The 18,774-nt window shown below is 50.1% G+C and overlaps 1 protein-coding gene across 3 annotated transcripts in view; it reads left to right on the top strand.

The window, feature by feature from the left end:
- The window catches only part of cacfd1 (calcium channel flower domain containing 1), an 81,309-nt gene that overhangs the window by 12,620 nt on the left and 49,915 nt on the right, over positions 1-18,774 (top strand). The window contains exons 4-6 of one of the 3 annotated variants that reach the window (XM_085965215.1): positions 3,076-3,183; positions 4,245-4,325; positions 6,752-6,884. In XM_085965215.1, coding sequence (XP_085821341.1) covers positions 3,076-3,183; positions 4,245-4,325; positions 6,752-6,848 — 286 coding nt within the window. In that variant the 3' untranslated portion in view covers positions 6,849-6,884. Of the gene's footprint in view, positions 1-3,075; positions 3,184-4,244; positions 4,326-6,751; positions 18,722-18,774 lie in introns of those variants that run through there. The other 2 variants (XM_085965214.1, XM_085965216.1) reach the window with 2 other exon arrangements.

Below are 18,774 nucleotides of genomic sequence, written 5' to 3'. Positions count from 1 at the left end.
CCTGCCAATACTCCCTGTCTGGGCTCCACACATAGCACAGCTACTTAGCCAAGGAACCTCGGGTTAATTGGCACCCGTGAAGTTTTACTCCAACAATAGTCTTAACCTCGAGGAGCATTAAATAATGCATCGAGAGGATGGGGTGATATTTCACACGGACAGTTCCTGGTATCCCTGCAAACTGCAGCATTGGTGAAGATCGCTCTGGAATATCAGTTTGTTATCTGAAGATTACAACAGTTCCTGTGAGGCTTTTCTTGCATGTTTTTCATTGACAGCCCTTGCCCACCCCGCTCCTGTGCAACCACCATTCGCCAGTCATTGATGGATCAACCCCACCCGCCCACCTTCTCCCCACATCCCTCAACCCCACTCGCCCACCTTCTCCCCACATCCCTCAACTCCACCCGCCCACCTTCTCCCCACATCCCTCAACCCCACTCGCCCACCTTCTCCCCACATCCCTCAACCCCACTCGCCCACCTTCTCCCCACATCCCTCAACCCCACCCGCCCACCTTCTCCCCACATCCCTCAACCCCACCCGCCCACCTTCTCCCCACATCCCTCAACTCCACCCGCCCACCTTCTCCCCACATCCCTCAACCCCACTCGCCCACCTTCTCCCCACATCCCTCAACTCCACCCGCCCACCTTCTCCCCACATCCCTCAACCCCACTCGCCCACCTTCTCCCCACATCCCTCAACCCCACCCGCCCACCTTCTCCCCACATCCCTCAACCCCACCCGCCCACCTTCTCCCCACATCCCTCAACCCCACTCGCCCACCTTCTCCCCACATCCCTCAACCCCACCTTCTCCCCACATCCCTCAACCCCACTCGCCCACCTTCTCCCCACATCCCTCAACCCCACTCGCCCACCTTCTCCCCACATCCCTCAACCCCACCCGCCCACCTTCTCCCCACATCCCTCAACCCCACCCGCCCACCTTCTCCCCACATCCCTCAACCCCACTCGCCCACCTTCTCCCCACAGCCCTCAACCCCACTCGCCCACCTTCTCCCCACAGCCCTCAACCCCACTGCAGCAAGCTTGGATCTGCCTTAGATATTCTCTCGGGTACAATGGTGCTGGTCACTCCCGTAGGATGTCCAAGTGTCTTGTGTTTGGGATTGTGCCTGCACTGCCCAATATCGAACTTTATATTCCAGCCGTGGCTCAGTGGCAGCATGCTCACCACGAAGTCAAAAGGCCGTAGGTTCAAGTCCCACTCCAGAGACTTGAGCACAAAATCCAGGCCGACACTCCCAGTGCAGTACTGAGGGAGCGCCGCACTGTCGGAGGGGCAGTACTGAGGGAGCGCCGCACTGTCGGAGGGGCAGTACTGAGGGAGTGCCGCACTGTCGGAGAGGCAGTACTGAGGGAGCGCCGCACTGTCGGAGAGGCAGTACTGAGGGAGCGCCGCACTGTCGGCGGGGCAGTACTGAGGGAGCGCCGCACTGTCGGAGGGGCAGTACTGAGGGAGCGCCGCACTGTCGGAGGGGCAGTACTGAGGGAGCGCCGCACTGTCGGAGGGGCAGTACTGAGGGAGTGCTGCACTGTCGGAGGGGCAGTACTGAGGGAGTGCTGCACAGTCGGAGGGGCAGTACTGAGGGAGCGCTGCACAGTCGGAGGGGCAGTACTGAGGGAGCGCTGCACAGTCGGAGGGGCAGTACTGAGGGAGCGCCGCACTGTCGGAGGGGCAGTACTGAGGGAGCGCCGCACTGTCGGAGGGGCAGTACTGAGGGAGTGCTGCACTGTCGGAGGGGCAGTACTGAGGGAGTGCTGCACAGTCGGAGGGGCAGTACTGAGGGAGTGCTGCACAGTCGGAGGGGCAGTACTGAGGGAGTGCTGCACAGTCGGAGGGGCAGTACTGAGGGAGTGCTGCACTGTCGGAGGGGCAGTACTGAGGGAGCGCCGCACTGTCGGAGGGGCAGTACTGAGGGAGCGCCGCACTGTCGGAGGGGCAGTACTGAGGGAGTGCTGCACAGTCGGAGGGGCAGTACTGAGGGAGCGCTGCACTGTCGGAGGGGCAGTACTGAGGGAGTGCTGCACAGTCGGAGGGGCAGTACTGAGGGAGCGCTGCACTGTCGGAGGGGCAGTACTGAGGGAGTGCTGCACAGTCGGAGGGGCAGTACTGAGGGAGTGCTGCACAGTCGGAGGGGCAGTACTGAGGGAGCGCTGCACAGTCGGAGGGGCAGTACTGAGGGAGCGCTGCACTGTCGGAGGGGCAGTACTGAGGGAGTGCTGCACAGTCGGAGGGGCAGTACTGAGGGAGCGCTGCACAGTCGGAGGGGCAGTACTGAGGGAGTGCTGCACAGTCGGAGGGGCAGTACTGAGGGAGTGCTGCACAGTCGGAGGGGCAGTACTGAGGGAGCGCTGCACTGTCGGAGGGGCAGTACTGAGGGAGCGCCGCACTGTCGGAGGGGCAGTACTGAGGGAGCGCCGCACTGTCGGAGGGGCAGTACTGAGGGAGTGCTGCACAGTCGGAGGGGCAGTACTGAGGGAGCGCCGCACTGTCGGAGGGGCAGTACTGAGGGAGTGCTGCACTGTCGGAGGGGCAGTACTGAGGGAGCGCCGCACAGTCGGAGGGGCAGTACTGAGGGAGCGCCGCACTGTCGGAGGAGCAGAGTACTGAGGGAGTGCTGCACAGTCGGCGGGGCAGTACTGAGGGAGTGCTGCACTGTCAGAGGGGCAGTACTGAGGGAGTGCTGCACAGTCGGAGGGGCAGTACTGAGGGAGTGCTGCACTGTCGGAGGTGCCGTCTTTCAGAGGAGATGTTAAACCGAGGCCCCATTTGCCCCCTCAGGTGGATGTAAAATATCCCATGGATGCTATTTTGAAGAAGAGCAGGGGAATTCTCCCCATTGTCCTGGCCCAATCATTTCTGGATGCAGTATATGAGTAATTTGAGACAAGATCTATGGTAAGAGTAGGAACAAGTGACTTTGGACCTGTGGTTGTAGAACTTGATTCCCCTTCGGTTGGAACGTTCCCCTGATTTCCCAGCTTCTGGCCTTGGTTTCTGGGATGATCCGGACGCAGCATATCTGAGATTTTGTTTCCCCCACAGGCTGGCGATTTTCCCAGTATTCCTGCGGTTTTCAATCACGACATTGTTTGGAAATGGAATTGCTTTTGCTTCGGGGGTGCTTTACGGACTCGCGTCACTTGGCAAAAAGTGAGTCCTCATTAAACCTCAGCAGTGCGCGGTTTATTATGTGACTCAATCTTGTTTTAAGACGGGCAGTTTGGGAATGTTGGCCAACTGTGTCCCAGCATGTGTAATCCTAAACTGATTTACCGCAGTTCGTGTCTGCTGAACGGATTAGGGAACACAAAATGGAAGCCTGTCGATATACGGCCGCAATTGGTTACAGGGCCTCTCTTGGTCGTGGGCTGATGTTGAGTCGAGGGTATATATTAAAAAAAAAGGTTGCCTTAAGCGGGATGGTGGTGGGGCAGAACAGGAGCAGGGAACAGAGGATCAGAAAGCTTCAACACGTGGTCACCTATTCTCCAAAGGATTTGGGATAATCTGGTGTAATTATTGCCCTGTTGCTGTGTGTAACTAGTTGTACTCGATCATTAAAATTGGGCTGCATATGGCGACACCAGTATTCCCATCCAGAACGGAGATGGTTGGGTAATTCTCCCCCACCCCCAGTCATTCACGCCTAGAGACCGCACTGCTGTGAGTGACTGGTGTGTGTGCTGGGAGGAGGATGCCGAGAAACTCCAGTATGATTTGGACAGGTTGGGCGATTGGGCAGATGCAGTATAATGTGGATAAATGCGAGGTTATCCACTTTGGTGGCAAAAACAGGAAGGCAGATTATTATCTGAATGGCAATAGATTGGGAGAAGGGAAAGTGCAACGAGACCTGGGTGTTATTGTGCACCAGTCGCTGAAGGTAAGCATGCAGGTGCAGCAGACAGTTAAGAAGGCAAATGGTATGTTGGCCTTCGTAGCGAGAGGGTTCGAGTACAGGAACAAGGATGTCTTGCTGCAGTTGTACAGGGCCTTGGTGAGACCACACCTTGAGTATTGTGTGCAGTTTTGGTCGTCTTATCTGAGGAAGGATGTTCTTGCCATGGAGGGAGTGCAGCGAAGATTCACCAGACTGATACCTGGGATGGCAGGAATGACGTATGAGGAGAGATTGGGTCAATTGGGCTTGTACTCGCTGGAGTTTAGAAGAATGAGAGGGGATCTCATTGAAACTTATAAAATTCTAACAGGACTGGACAGACTGGATGCAGGAAGGATGTTCCCGATGGCCGGGGAGTCCAGAACCAGGGATCACAGTCTAAGGATAAGGGGTAAGCCATTTAGGACAGAGATGAGGAGGAATTTCTTCACCCAGAGAGTGGTGAACCTGTGGAATTTTCTACCGCAGAAGGCAGTGGAGGCCAATTCATTAAATATATTCAAGAAGGAGTTGGATATATTTCTTAAGGCTAAAGGGATCAAGGGATATGGGGAGAAGGCAGGGACAGGGTACTGAATTTGGATGATCAGCCATGATCTCATTGAATGGCGGAACAGGCTCAAGGGGCCGAATGGCCTACTCCTATCTTCTATGTTTCTATTTTACGCACATCATTTGTATTGTGTAACTATCCTCCTTGCTGCATTCTGCTGGAGAAATCACCCTGCAATTAGGAAAGCAAATGGTATGTTGGCCTTTATTACAAGAGGATTTGAGTATAAGAGTAAAGACGTCTTACTGCAATTATATAGGGCCCTGGTGAGACCACACCTGGAGTATTGTGGACAGTTTTGGTCTCCTTACCGAAGGAAGGATATACTTGCCATAGAGGGAGTGCAACGAAGGTTCACCAGAATGGTTCCTGGGATGGGGGGGGGATTGTCCTATGAGGAGAGATTGAGTAGACTAGACCTATATTCTCTATAGAGTTTAGAAGAATTAGAGGTGATCTCATTAAAAGATCCAAAATTCTTACAGGGCTTGACAGGGTAGATGCAGGGAAGATGTTTCCCCTGGCTGGGGAGTCTAGAACCAGGGGTCACAGTCTCAGAATAAGGGGTCGGCCATTTAGGACTGAGATGAGGAGAAATTTCTTCACTCAGAGGGTGCTGAATCTTTGGAATTCTCTACCCCAGAGGGCTGTGGAGGCTCAGTCGTTGAGTATATTCAAGACAGAGATCGATAGATTTTTGAATATTAAGGGAATCAAGTGATATGGGGATAGTGCAGGAAAGTGGAGATGAGGTAAAAGATCAGCCATGATCTTATTGAATGGCGGAGCAGGCTCGAAGGGCCAAATGGCCGACTCCTGCTCCTATTTCTTATGCTTTTATCAGGGGACTTTGCTGTAGTTTTGGACATGAATCCCATTTGCTGTAGTTGATATATACTCATTTTAAGTAGACTCTGTTTGCTGAGTCAGTAGACTTTGCTGTGGTGCGGTTTTTAAATAGACTCTGTAGACTGTTTGCTGTAGTGCGCTGTTTAAGTAGACTCTGCTGTAAAATAGACTGATGAGTCCTGCCGTAAATCCCGCCCCGCCTCCCAACTCATTGGCTGACACTGGTGTCAATACTCAGTTAAAATTGCTATTCGCCACTGTAGTGGTCGGCTTCTCGAACTGATCTACAAATGTCTGGGTGTGTCCATGCGGGTATTCCGGGGTAGGGTGGGGTAGGGTTGGTCGCGATGCCCTTGCAGTTGAATAGCCTGCCTGCACTCCTTGTCTGAGGCACTCGGGCGTGGTAGTAGAAAGCGGCTGTGGACCCCATACTCCCAGCACAAGAAAGGAAATGGGTCTTTACTTGACGGTGCGTATTCTGGCGCGCACGTGTTGAGCCTCCCTGGGTTACCATGGGACTGACCAATCAGCGGGAGAAGCCCCTCTCGTACAACATCCGGTATTTAGTGTCGGTGGCAATAAAGGAAGTGATGCTGAACCTTTATAAAACACTGAGTGAAGCCCCAGCTGAAGTATTGTGTCCAATTCTGGGCACCGCACTTTAGGAAGGATGTCAAGGCCTTGGAGAGGGTGCAGAGGAGATTGACCAGAATGGTCGCAGGGATGAGGGACTTCAGTGATGTGGAGAGACTGGAGAAGCTGGGGTTGTTCTCCTTAGAGCAGGGAAGGTTAAGGGGCGATTTGATAGAGGTGCTCAAAATTATGAGGGGTTTTGATAGAGTAAATAAGGAGAAACTGTTTCCAGTGGCAGGAGGGTCGGTAACCAGAGGACACAGATTGAAGATAATCGGCAAAAGAACCAGAGGGGAGATGAGGAGAATTTTTTTCCGCAGCGAGTTGTTGTGATCTGGAATGCGCTGCCTGAAAGGGCGGTGGAAACAGATTCAATAATAACTTTCAAAAGGGAATTGGAGAAATACTTGAAGGGAAGAATGTGCAGGGCTGTGGGGAAAGAGCAGGGGGGAGTGGGACTAATTGGAGAGCTCTTTCAAAGAGCCGGCACAGGCCCGATGGGCCGAATGGCCTCCTTCTGATGAGAGGTCCCCCGTGGATGTTTCATGGCGCAGGTGACCAGGAATAGGAGGGAGTGTGAACCTCCTCTCGCTGTGAGTTATAAATAAACCAGTGGAGATTTGGGTCTTTTTAAACCCTGGCAAACTGGTTGAGTCGCTTGGCCACTGGAGATGTTTCATTTAACCGTCTACCTGTGGCCGCGAAAGCAGGATTTGTACTTATGCTGCACGCTTGCTAATGCTGCCCATCTCTCTCTCTCTCTCTCTCTCCCTCCCCCGAAGGGGCGATGCCATTTCGTACGCCAGGCTCCAAGACCGGAAAATGACCGATGAGGAAAAACTGCCGGGAGCGATCAGCAGCGAGACGGCGGCGCAATAAAAGGACCATGACTGGTTTCCCAGCGCACAGCTGCAGGTTAACAAACCGGTGGAGCTTTATCCATATCTCTGTCTAATCCATGCACTGCGGAGAGGGTCGAACTGGATGGGCTCTTAGTTTCTGTTTCAATTGCACATGGAACAAACAGCTCTTTTTAAAGATAGCGTTTTTTTTTGGTACTTTGCCACAATTATGTGGGTTTTTGTTTGGAGCTGTGGCCGGTCGAGTTGCTGCCTGTAAATCGCTCGGTGCTTGACAACTGTTTTGTATTGTGACCACAACTGGTGCGGTTGTAACTCGAATTATGTTGAGAAAGTGTGGATCAGATGTAGCTGGGAGCGTCTGCAGTGTCTGTTGTATTACAGGTCACTGCTGCCGCTGTTCTGTCCGTGTCTTAAAGCGCCGTTTAACGTTGAACTTGCTGCTGTTTACAGCTCTTTAAATCTGGGGCCGGGGGTGTCTTTGTCTATTAGTTGAAAAGTGAAAAGTACACTGGGCTTGCTCTCTCTACCCCATCCCCCGCCCCCTGTGCTTCACACAGTAAAACATCGAAACATAGAAGATAGGAGCAGGAGTCGGCCCCTCGAGCCTGCTCCGCCATTCAATGCGATCATGGCTGATCATCCAAACTCAGTACCCTGTCCCTGCCTTCTCCCCATATCCCTTTAGCTTTAGTAGTTTGATTGACCCACTGGGAGCAGTTGTGATCCAGCTCCTCTCGTCCAGCTCTTCCTGTGCAAGGGCTGCACATGCCTGTCGTACCTGCTCTCAATCCCTAACAGACAGCCAAGTGTGGCACCAAAGTGACCTGAACTGTACGTCTAACAGCAATGTTAATTTTCTTTGATTGTACAAGGGGCTGATTGTTGGCGATTAAGAGGGGCGAATGCAGAGGGACCGTTCACTGCTGCATCCAACCCATGGCCTGGGACAGCCTGATAACTGACATCAGTAAATAATTAGCTGGATTTAAAAAGTAGACTTTCCTTCGAGTGCGAGTTCTACGCTGTGAAATGGACACCCGGAAGTAAGTTAGGCTGCAGTGGGACGGGAGCGTTGTGTGACATTTAGAAACTCCGGAAGATCTTCCGACTGGTGCTGTTGTCATGAGTGCACTTGTTTGATAATCGCTCCCTGTGAAGCGCCTTGGGACGTTTTACTACGTTAAAGGCGCCGGATAAATGCAGGTGTTTGTTGTGGTATCACATCTGCGCTGTTGGAGCGCACGGGTTTGGCATGAACAGGTTATGAGCAACGCTCCCGTTAAGCTGCGTGGCCGCTCGGCGGTCCCGCGCCGGCCGCTCACCGGCTTCCACACGGGAGAAACTGCACCGGCGCAGGAATTTAAACGGGCCGCGCAGCCAGTTAAAGGGACCGCGCACAAGAAACAAATTAGAGGGAGCATTGGTTATGAGGACAGCACCAGTTGGTAAATCTTCCCGTCTAATTGAGATTTATAAGCTTGGCTTCCAATCGGGTTACCACAGGAGTTTCACCAAGTATCCAAATTGGGGGGGGGGGGGGGGGGTGCTGTGGATCAAACACTGGCCTCAAACACACTCCCCGGAGTTAGTTTAGATAAAAGTATTTACTGTGCATGGTCTGGAGTTGGAAGTGACTGGGTTCGAGCAGCGCGTTTAGATGTTCTGTGTTTTATAATTACGGTATTAGTGCTATTTAGAGAGAAAATTACCCTTCTGTGATGTGGTAGGAAACCATGTCTGACCCTTGCAATCGTTTACAGGGCGATCCTGCCCAGTCTGTGTGGTGGAGGGGGAGGTGCAGGAATGATTCACTCTCTCTATACCCTGCGTCTCCTGTAACCTGCACTGAAATAAATACAGCACATCAGTACAAAGTGCGGTTCGATCCAGGCAATCTCCCTCAACACCAGCCACCAGCAGAACCGAATCCCGATCCCCTCGAGCTCGCAATCTCCAGATTTAAATCTAATCTGGAGTAATGCTGGTTTAGAGGGGGTGGGGGAGCTCGGGTGATCTTTCAGCAGGTAGGTGAGTGAGTTTGCTGATCTTGGCCAAAGGAAGGGGTAGGGAGAGAGTTCTTGCTCCTCATCACTATCCAGTGATTCCCCTCCGCTCCGCCCCGCCCCGCCCCTCACCAGGCTGGAATCTGCACGCATGAATGTCGGGTGAGGGGAGGATTTAGTTTGGTTGCGATGCCCACCACAGTTCAATAGCCGACTCTCACTCGCTGTATAGGAGGGCAGTGGTCAATTGGGTGAGGTACTGGGGACAGGAGAGGAGCGGGAGGGTTCACTCCTGCGGCAGTTGCCGTGTGAAGCCCTCGATATTGCAGCTGCTCCAGCCCGCGTGCCATCCTAGGTTATAATGTGTAACCGTCCACGCGTCGAGTGGGTTAAATTAACCAGGGTGGGGGCAAATCGAGAAAGCTTGCTGAAGCCCCACAGTGCGGAATAGCACAAGGTTGCGAGGAGTAGGCGCGCTGAAGAACACTCCTCTTTGAGCGCAATTGGCGGAAAAAGATAGTTTGACGTTGAGTGACTGTGTCGGATCTCTGCGCTCTGTTAGTGCAAGTTCAGCCCCACCAGGCCGGGTCAGCATTGCCCCCCTCCACACAATGCAAATAGTCCCAATCACATTTACCCGCCCTGTTCCCACCTCCCTTCACCCCCCCCTCTCCGATCTAATCCGGAACGTTGACCGTTTCTGCCTCAGCCACTAACCCTGGGAGTGAATCCCACAGCCTCACAACTCTCTGTGTGAAGCGGTTTCTCCTGTGCTCTGTTCTAAATCTCTTCCGTTTAATCTTGCATCAATGGCCCCTCAATTATCCACTCTTTCCCATCCTTTTATAATGCTAAACACTTCTATCATGTCGCCTTGTAACCTCTGTGTTGGTCTAACGAGACAAACCCCAGTTTTTCCAAGTCTCTCTTTATATTTGTATTTCCTGCTCTCTCCTCTCTCTATCCTTCCTACAGTGCGGAGCCCAAACTGCACACAGTCCTCCAACTTCAGCCTTCAGGTTTTACACAAACCCATCACTGCCTCTTGGATTTTATATTCTATACCTCTTGTGATGAACCCTATTTATTTATACAAAAGCAAAATACTGCGGATGCTGGAAATCTGAAATAAAAACAGACAATGCTGGAAATACTCAGCAGGTCAGGGCAGCATCTGTGGAGAGAGAAACAGAGTTAACATTTCAGGTCGATGACCTTTCATCAGAACTGGAAAAAGCTGGCGATGGAACAGGTTTTTAAGCAAGTGCAGGGGCCGGGAAAGGGGGGAGGAGAGGAAAGAACAAAGGGGAATGTCTGTGATGGGATGGAATTTATTTACTGGCTGCTAGTTTTGCTCCGGTGCCTGTTGATGGGTTTGAGCAGCGTTGTTGGGCCCCAGCCTCACTGAGAACCGTTACACACACACTGGCGGCCGCTGAAACCGCGGCGATCTGGGCTGGGAGGACTCCCATTGTGATATTTCGAGTTGTGGTGGGTTAGTCACCGTGAGGTTTTACCCTTCAGTTTTGTCTTGTTTTGCACACTTTGTACAAAAATAATAAATTGCAGGACAACTGAGTATTACAGTTTAAACTCTTTTAATGAAGCATCAGGTCTGATCTGACTCAACAGTACAGCACCGTGTGGACAAGATGGAGTTAGGACCCCTGGGTCCTCCAAAACAATAGCAGTCCTTACAGATGCCTGCAGGCCAATGACAACTCAGCATGTGATCACATGTGAATATAATAGGTATTCCTTACAGATGCCTGCGGGCCAATGATAATTCAGTATGCAAATGTTACATCCCCTTTTAAAAGAAAAATGTTATGCATTACTTTTGAACCTTTCTTCTACATAATGTTCTCAGTAGCATCAACATATAAGTAAACTCAACATTTAACTAGCACTGAAAACATCTCAACGTTTCAATAACGATGTACAGTTTTTTTTTAGGGCAGCGATCCGCCTTCACCCTTTGACAGTTCACAAGTCAAGGATAACTCTAGGCTTGACCTCTCGTCCTGACCTTGTGTGGTATAGAACTGAGCATGCTCCTGAATTGGTCAACAGTTCAGGTAAGTATGATGTGTTTTGTGTATTGCTCTGTTCATCACACTCTGTTGAACTGATCCTCTTGTCGGAATGACGGTGTTGTTCCTTGGTGTTCAGGAGGTGCCTGCGATTGCGGCGGTACACCTGTCCTTCTGGGGTGCGGACGTGATACGATCGCTCAGTGTCAGCTGGCTGGATGACGACTGCAGGCTTCCAGTAGTCATGCTCCTGGATTCTGACAGATTCTCCATTGTGCAGCGGCGGCAGTAGTCTAGCTGACCTGTCATAGTATCTCTTTTGGTGTTGCTGTCTCTGTACACGTTTTGCATGCACTTGCTTGCAGCTGACGACCATGCAGTTCAGTGTCTGCTCGCTCCTGTTTTGATCTTGCCAGCTCCAGTATCTGATCTTTCCTCTTCTCCTGTTCAACTGCTAAAGTGAGCTCATTTCCTCGATACTGCCTTTCTTGTTTAAGGCAAATCATTTCTTCCCTTTCTTCATCTAACTCATCCTTAAGCATGCAGATTTCATGTCTTAGTCTCTTTGAATGCTGTTTGCAGTCATGCACCTCTTTTCTTGCGTTTGTCTCATTTAGCCTGGCTTCTCGCAGTGCACCTTCTAAGGTTTTAAACCTAGCTGTAAGATCCATGATGTGATTGGTAGCTTCCACCATATCTTTGTCCTTTCCTTCCAGCATTGTAGTGAGCTCCTGTTCACGGGCCTGTAACTGTCCCACCGGGGCAGAAAGCTCCAGCATTGTAGTGAGCTCCTGTTCACGGGCCTGTAACTGTCCCACCTGGGCAGAAAGCTCCAGCATTGTAGTGAGCTCCTGTTCACGGGCCTGTAACTGTCCCACCGGGGCAGAAAGCTCCAGCATTGTAGTGAGCTCCTGTTCACGGGCCTGTAACTGTCCCACCTGGGCAGAAAGCTCCAGCATTGTAGTGAGCTCCTGTTCACGGGCCTGTAACTGTCCCACCGGGGCAGAAAGCTCCAGCATTGTAGTGAGCTCCTGTTCACGGGCCTGTAACTGTCCCACCGGGGCAGAAAGCTCCAGCATTGTAGTGAGCTCCTGTTCACGGGCCTGTAACTGTCCCACCTGGGCAGAAAGCTCCAGCATGAATTTTTGTCAACATCTCTTCTCTGAGACTGGTAGGAATGATGATTTTCTCCCCTTTGAAGACGATTCTGTTGATTTGTGACAGTTCGTCTCTGTGGTTCCAGAATTCAGATATGCTCTGAGGGCATTTCCTCCTTTCCTCAGGCCATCCTTCATGTATGACTTTGCTCAGCAGTGTGAGTTGTGCATCTTTCTCTGTTCCTGCTCGGATCTCCTTCAGTTTTGAGTCACTCACAGGTAAGCTGTTGTACACCACGTGTACCTGCACATCCATGCCTTCACTGAGGCTGCTGTCCTGGTAGCTAAGAGACTTTCTGGAGAGCGTGTCTGCGACAGGAATGTCTTTGCCTGGACGGTGAATGATGGTGAAGTCATACTTCTGTAGCTGAAGGATCATTCTCTGTAGCCTTGGTGGGGCTGCGGCTAGTGGTTTCCTCATGATTGACTCGAGGGGCTTGTGGTCGGATTCCACAGTGACTTGTCGGCCATAGACGTACTGGTGGAAATGCTTACATCCGAACAGAATTGCATATAGCTCTTTCTCGATTTGAGCATAGTTGATTTCACTGAGAGAGATCTGGAAGCGTAGCCGATGGGCTTTCCTTCTTGCAGTAATACTGCACCTAGTCCGTACTTTGACGCGTCACTTGTAGTCTGAGCTCTTTGTTGGGGTCGAAGTAGGCAAGAACTGGTCCTGGTTCTCTGGTGATTAGGTCTTTCATTTTCTGAAATGCTGTGTCATGTTGTTTGTCCCACAGGAACTCATTGGATTGATTGAGCAACTGACGCATGGGTGCGTTGATTTCGGAGAGGCTCGGGGCAAACTTGGCTAAGTAGTTAACCATGCCTAGTACTGTCTCTAGCTCTGCGCGGTTCTTCGGCGGCTCCATCTTCTTGATGGCGGAGATTTTCTCTGGATCCGGCTTAATGCCATCAGTTGAGAGGTGATGCCTGAAATAACTGATCTCGGTGGATCCGATTATGCTTTTCACGGGGTTGAGCCGGATACCTTTCTCCCGTGATCTTTGTAGCATCGCACGGAGGTTCCTGTCATGTTCCTCTCTATTCCTGCCATAGATGAGGATGTTGTCTACGATTGCGACTACTCCGTCGAGGCCTTCATAGGTTTCGTCGATCTTCCGCTGGAATTCATCCTGAGCTGAGATAAGACCAAATGGTAAACGCAGAAATCGGTAGCGTCCAAATGGTGTGTTGAACGTTGTTAGCTTAGATGACTCTTCCGTGAGCTTGATAGTCCAGTATCCTGATCGTGCGTTCATTACACTGAAGTAACGTGCTCCCACTAGCTTGGGTGTGATGTCATCTAGCGTTGGTAGAGGGTAGTGAGGGCGTTTGATAGCCTTGTTCAAATCTCTGGGGTCGAGACAGACTCTGAGCTTGCCTGTACGTGGTTTCTCAACCACTACTAACGCGTTGACCCACTCTGTCGGTTCTGTTTCCCGGACGATGATTTCTGTATTCTCCATGCTCTGTAGCTCCTCCTTCAGGCGACTACGTAGAGCAGGGGGTAGCCTTCTCGGTGGGCAAACCACAGGGGTTGCTGCTGGGTCAAGGTGAATAGTGCATTCACCTGGGAATAGTCCGATCCCTTTGAAAATGTCAGCAAACTCCTCCATGACTGTCTGCTTCTCAACTGGTGCTGTCAATGATAGCACTAGCTTGACGAGGTCCATGTCTAAACATGCCTTTAGACCTAGCACTGGAGGTGCTTGAGTGTCAGTAATGTAAAAGTCCAACATCATGTCGCTTTCTTTGTACTTGCATTTCATCACGCATGTGCCTTTTACAATGAGCTGCTCACCCCCATAGCTTGTCAGTCTGCGTGAGGTGGGCTGTAGCTCACACTCATCCTTCAAGCTGTGATACTCACTCAGAGGAATTACATTAACCTGAGATCCAGTGTCTAGTTCACACTTAAGCTCTTTGCCCTGTTTTCCTATCTCAGTATCGGCAAAGGCTTGCTCAGTCTCTGAAATCTGTTTTTTCTGTGACACAGAATCAATAAACAGTTCCTCTGCATTTGGCTCTCTCTCTGGCATTTGGCTGTCACTCACTGTGTGTACTGCTTTTCCGAAAACAGTCTTGCAAAATTTAGCAAAGTGGTTCCGTTTACCACATTTAGTACATTGCCTTCCTTTGGCAGGGCAGTACTCCTTTTCCCCATGCCAGTTGTTTCCACAATATCCACAGTTTTTGAAGCGTTTTATGTCTGTCGCTCATTTTTAGAACTCTGAAACACACACTCTCTGGGCGGTGTTCTTTGGTGTGTGTCTATTAACTGCGTGCACTGTCTGTTCACGCGAGCTGTTCGTGGCGCCGGTTATGGTTTTCAACTGTGCTTGGGCTATATCGTGCGATCTAGCTATGTCCATAGCTTTGTCCAGCGTTAGCCCGGACCCAACATTCAAAAGTTTCTCTCTCACTTTAGCTGAATGTACTCCAAACACGATGCGGTCTCTGACCATCTCATCTTTATCTGCATATACAGTCTTTTACCAGCAGTTTTAACTCAGTCACGAACTGTTCAAATGACTCACTAGCTCCTTGTACTTTCTCCTGAAACTTGTACCTAGCGAATATCGTATTTGTCTTGGGCATCACATATGCTTCAAAACGGTCAAAATAACTTTTCAGTACCTTTGCTTCATCCGCGGTGAGACCATGTGTTAAAAATGTCGCTCCCTTTTTCTCTGATCCACAGGAGTAGGTAGCTGCATCTTTCTTCCTCCCCTTTGCTTTTCAGTGGACCCGAAAACATCAATTCCACGTGTTGCTTGAACTTGCACCATTCTCTATGTAAGTTCAAAGATTCCCAATTCATTCGAGGTAAGGGAGCTCCAACGATGTCCATTTCAAATCCCTGTTCTGACACCATGTCTTGTTTTGCACACTTTGTACAAAAGTAATAAATTGCAGGACAATGGAGTATTACAGTTTAAACTCTTTTAATGAAGCATCAGGTCTGATCTGACTCACAACAGTACAGCACCGTGTGGACAAGATGGAGTTAGGACCCCTGGGTCCTCCAAAACAATAGCAGTCCTTACAGATGCCTGCAGGCCAATGACAACTCAGCATGTGATCACATGTGAATATAATAGGTATTCCTTACAGATGCCTGTGGACCAATGATAATTCAGTATGCAAATGTTACAAGTTTGTGGTGTAACGTTACTGTTCCCAGCATCGCCACTGGGGCTATCCTAGGAGAACGTGCCCTGGTATTCGTTTAAACTGTGCTAACTTTAAACAGACCAGACCAGAATGGTCCCAGGTTGCCTCTCCCATGAGTTAACCGGTCTCGACTGGACAACAGCGTGGGGGCTACAGCTGGTGTCTCTGAGCTAGGGAGGGGAGAAAATCACCCAGGACTCCTGTTCCTGATCATTGTGGAAAGTGCGCGTGTGTATTGGGTGAGAACAGGATTGGGCATGGCTGTGATTTCCACCCCTCCCGCCCGGCAGCCCTCTCGTGTCCTGCCAATACTCACGGTCTCTCGGTTCTCACAGGGAATGGACACTAGGCTGAGGGACTGAAGCGTATTCAGTGCCTGGTCATCTCCTTCCCACCGAGAGTTGGTGCTTTCAGGCGAGGAGGGGAGAATATTGGCTGGAGGGAGTGATGGCGGACGGGATCTGTGCAAGTCCTGGCAGCCTCAGGGAGTTGGACTCATAAGAACATAAGAAGTAGGAGCAGGAGTAGGCCAGACAGCCCCTCGGGCCTGCTCCGCCATTCAATAGGATCATGGCTGATCCGAACCTAGACTCACGTCCACTTCCCTGCCTGCTCCCCGTAACCCCTAATTCCCTTATCAGCTAGGAAACTGTCTATCTCCGTTTTAAATTTATTTAATGTCGCAGCTTCCACAGCTCTCTGAGGTAGCAAATTCCATAGATTTACTACCCTCTGAGTGAAGAAGTTTCTCCTCATCTCAGTTTTGAAAGGGCAGCCCCTTATTCTTAGATTATGCCCCCTAGTTCTAGTCTCACCCATCAGTGGAAACATCCTCCCCGCATCCACCCGATCAATCCCCCTCACAATCTTACATGTTTCGATAAGATCGCCTCTCATTCTTCTGAATTCCAATGAGTAGAGGCCCAACCTACTCAACCTTTCCTCATAAGTCAACCCCGTCATCTCCAAAATCAACCGAGTGAACCTTCTCTGAACTGCCTCGAGAGCAAATATATCCTTTCTTAAATATGGAAACCAAAACTGTACGCAGTATTCCAGGTGTGGCCTCACTAGTACCCTGTATAACTGAAGCAAGACTTCCCTGCTTTTATACTCCATCCCCCTTGCAATAAAAACCAATATTCCATTGGCCTTCCTGATCACCTGCTGTACCTGCATACTAACCTGTGTTTCATGCACCAGGACCCCCAGATCCCTTTGTACTGTAGCACTTTGCAGTTTCTCTCCATTTAGATAATAACTTGCTCTTTGATTTTTTCTGCCAAAGTGCACAACCTCACACTTTCCAACATTATATTCCATCTGTCAAATCTCTGCCCACTCACTTAGCCTGTCTATGTCCTTTTGCAGGTTTTTTATGTCCTCCTCACTCACTGCTTTCCCTCCCATCTTTGTATCGTCGGCAAACTTGGATATGTTGCACTTGGTCCCTTCCTCCAAATCGTTAATATAGATTGTAAAGAGTTGGGGTCCCAGCACTGACCCCTGCGGAACACCACTAGTTACTGATTGCCAACCCGAGAATGAACCATTTATCCCAACTCTCTTTTCTGTTAGATAGACAATCTTCCACCCATGCCAGTATATTACCCCTAATCCTGTGATTTTTTATCTTGTGCAGTAATCTTTTGTGTGGCATCTTGTCAAATGCCTTTTGGAAGTCCAAATACACTACATCCACTGGTTCCCCTTTATCCACCCTGTTTGTTACATCCTCAAAGAATTTGAGCAAATTTGTCAAACATGACTTCCCCTTCATAAAACCATGCTGACTCTGTCCGATTAAATTATGTTTATCCAAATGTCCTGTTACTGCTTCCTTAATAATGGACTCCAACATTTTACCAACCACAGATGTTAGGCTAACTGGTCTATAGTTTCCAGCCTTTTGTCTACCTCCCTTTTTAAATAAGGGCATTACATTAGCAGTTTTCCAATCGGCTGGGACCGTTCCTGAATCCAGGGAGTTTTGGAAAATTACCACCAATGCACCTGCAATCCCTACCGCTACTTCTCTCAAGACCCTAGGATGTAAGCCATCAGGTCCAGGGGATTTATCCGCCTTAAGTCCCATTATCTTACCGAGTACCATCTCCTTAGTGATTTTAATCGTGTTTAGCTCCTCCCCCCCCCCCCCCCCCCCATAGCCCCGTTTGTCCAGTGTTGCGATATTTTTAGTGTCCTCTACTGTAACGACTGATACAAAATATTTGTTCAGCGTTTTTGCCATCTCCATGTTCCCCACTACTAATTTCCTGGTCTCGTCCTCTAAGGGACCAACATTCACTTTAGCCACTCTTTTTTTTCTTTTTATATAACTGTAGAAACTCTTGCTATCTGTTTTTATAGAAACATAGAAGATAGGAGCAGGAGTAGGCCATTCAGCCCCTCGAGCCTGCTCCGCCATTCAATGAGATCATGGCTGATCATCCAAATTCAGTACCCTGTCCCTGCCTTCTCCCCATATCCCTTGATCCCTTTAGCCTCAAGAAATATATCCAACTCTTTCTTGAATATATTTAATGAACTGGCCTCCACCACCCTCTGTGGCAGAGAATTCCACAGGTTCACCACTCTCTGGGTGAAGAAATTCCTCCTCATTTCAGTCCTAAATGGCTTACCCCTTATCCTTAGACTATGACCCCTGGTTCTGGACTCCCCGGCCATCAGAAACATCCTTCCTGCATCTAGTCTGTCCAGGCCTGACAGAATTTTATAGGTTTCGATGAGATCCCCTCTCATTCTTCTAAACTCCAGCGAGTATAAGCCCAATCGACACAATCTCTCCTCATACGTCATTCCTGCCATCCCAGGTATTTGCTAGTTTACTTTCATAATCTATCTTCCCTTTCTTAATTAATCTTTTAGTTATTCTTTGCTGGCTTTTAAATGCTTCCCAATCTTCTATCCTCCCACTAGATTTGGCTACTTTATATGCCCTTGTTTTCAGTCTCAAGTCTGTGATACCCAAACTGGAGCCTGGAGGAGTTCAGGCAGTGGAGTGTCTGAGGGGGGGATTGCTCCTTGGTGTGGAGATGGCAAGTTGCAGTGTCCCACTCTCCTAATGGGGCGTATTGTGAGTCTGGGGAGCTAAAAGGGCACTTGCCCTAAATCTCCTCGGGTAGAATACAGTCCGGGGACACTGGCATCATGAGACGAGCATCTCAGTCACTGAGACTTAGTCCGGGAAATTCCCCGGAGCAGCTCCCTCTCCACCGGAGATCCTCCACCGGCCGTGCGCCGGAAAAATCTGCTTATGCTCAAACTGGTCGGGGGTTTCCCCTGGGGAAGTGGGAGAATCTCCGGGAGAGATTCCTCCTGCCCCCAGTTATGTATCTGTGGTAGCCACACACTAACGGGGATTGGGGGGGGGTCGCTCATTCTCGGTGCTGGGGCTCACTCAATTTCTGCACTTTGTCCTCCAGAAATTATTTAAAAGTCTGTTTGTAGAAGCACACATTTATGACCATTTACTGTGAAATAAAAATGATTTTACTCCGCCCCTCTCTTGCCTCTTTTTGGAAGGGAGTTACAGCATCATAGAAATTTTT

This window comes from Somniosus microcephalus, chromosome 23 (genome assembly GCF_052327205.1).
Source record: "Somniosus microcephalus isolate GS21.2 chromosome 23, FLI_Smic_1.0, whole genome shotgun sequence".
Classification (NCBI taxonomy): Eukaryota; Metazoa; Chordata; class Chondrichthyes; order Squaliformes; family Somniosidae; genus Somniosus; species Somniosus microcephalus.
This window is presented reverse-complemented; position numbering and strand designations above follow the sequence as displayed.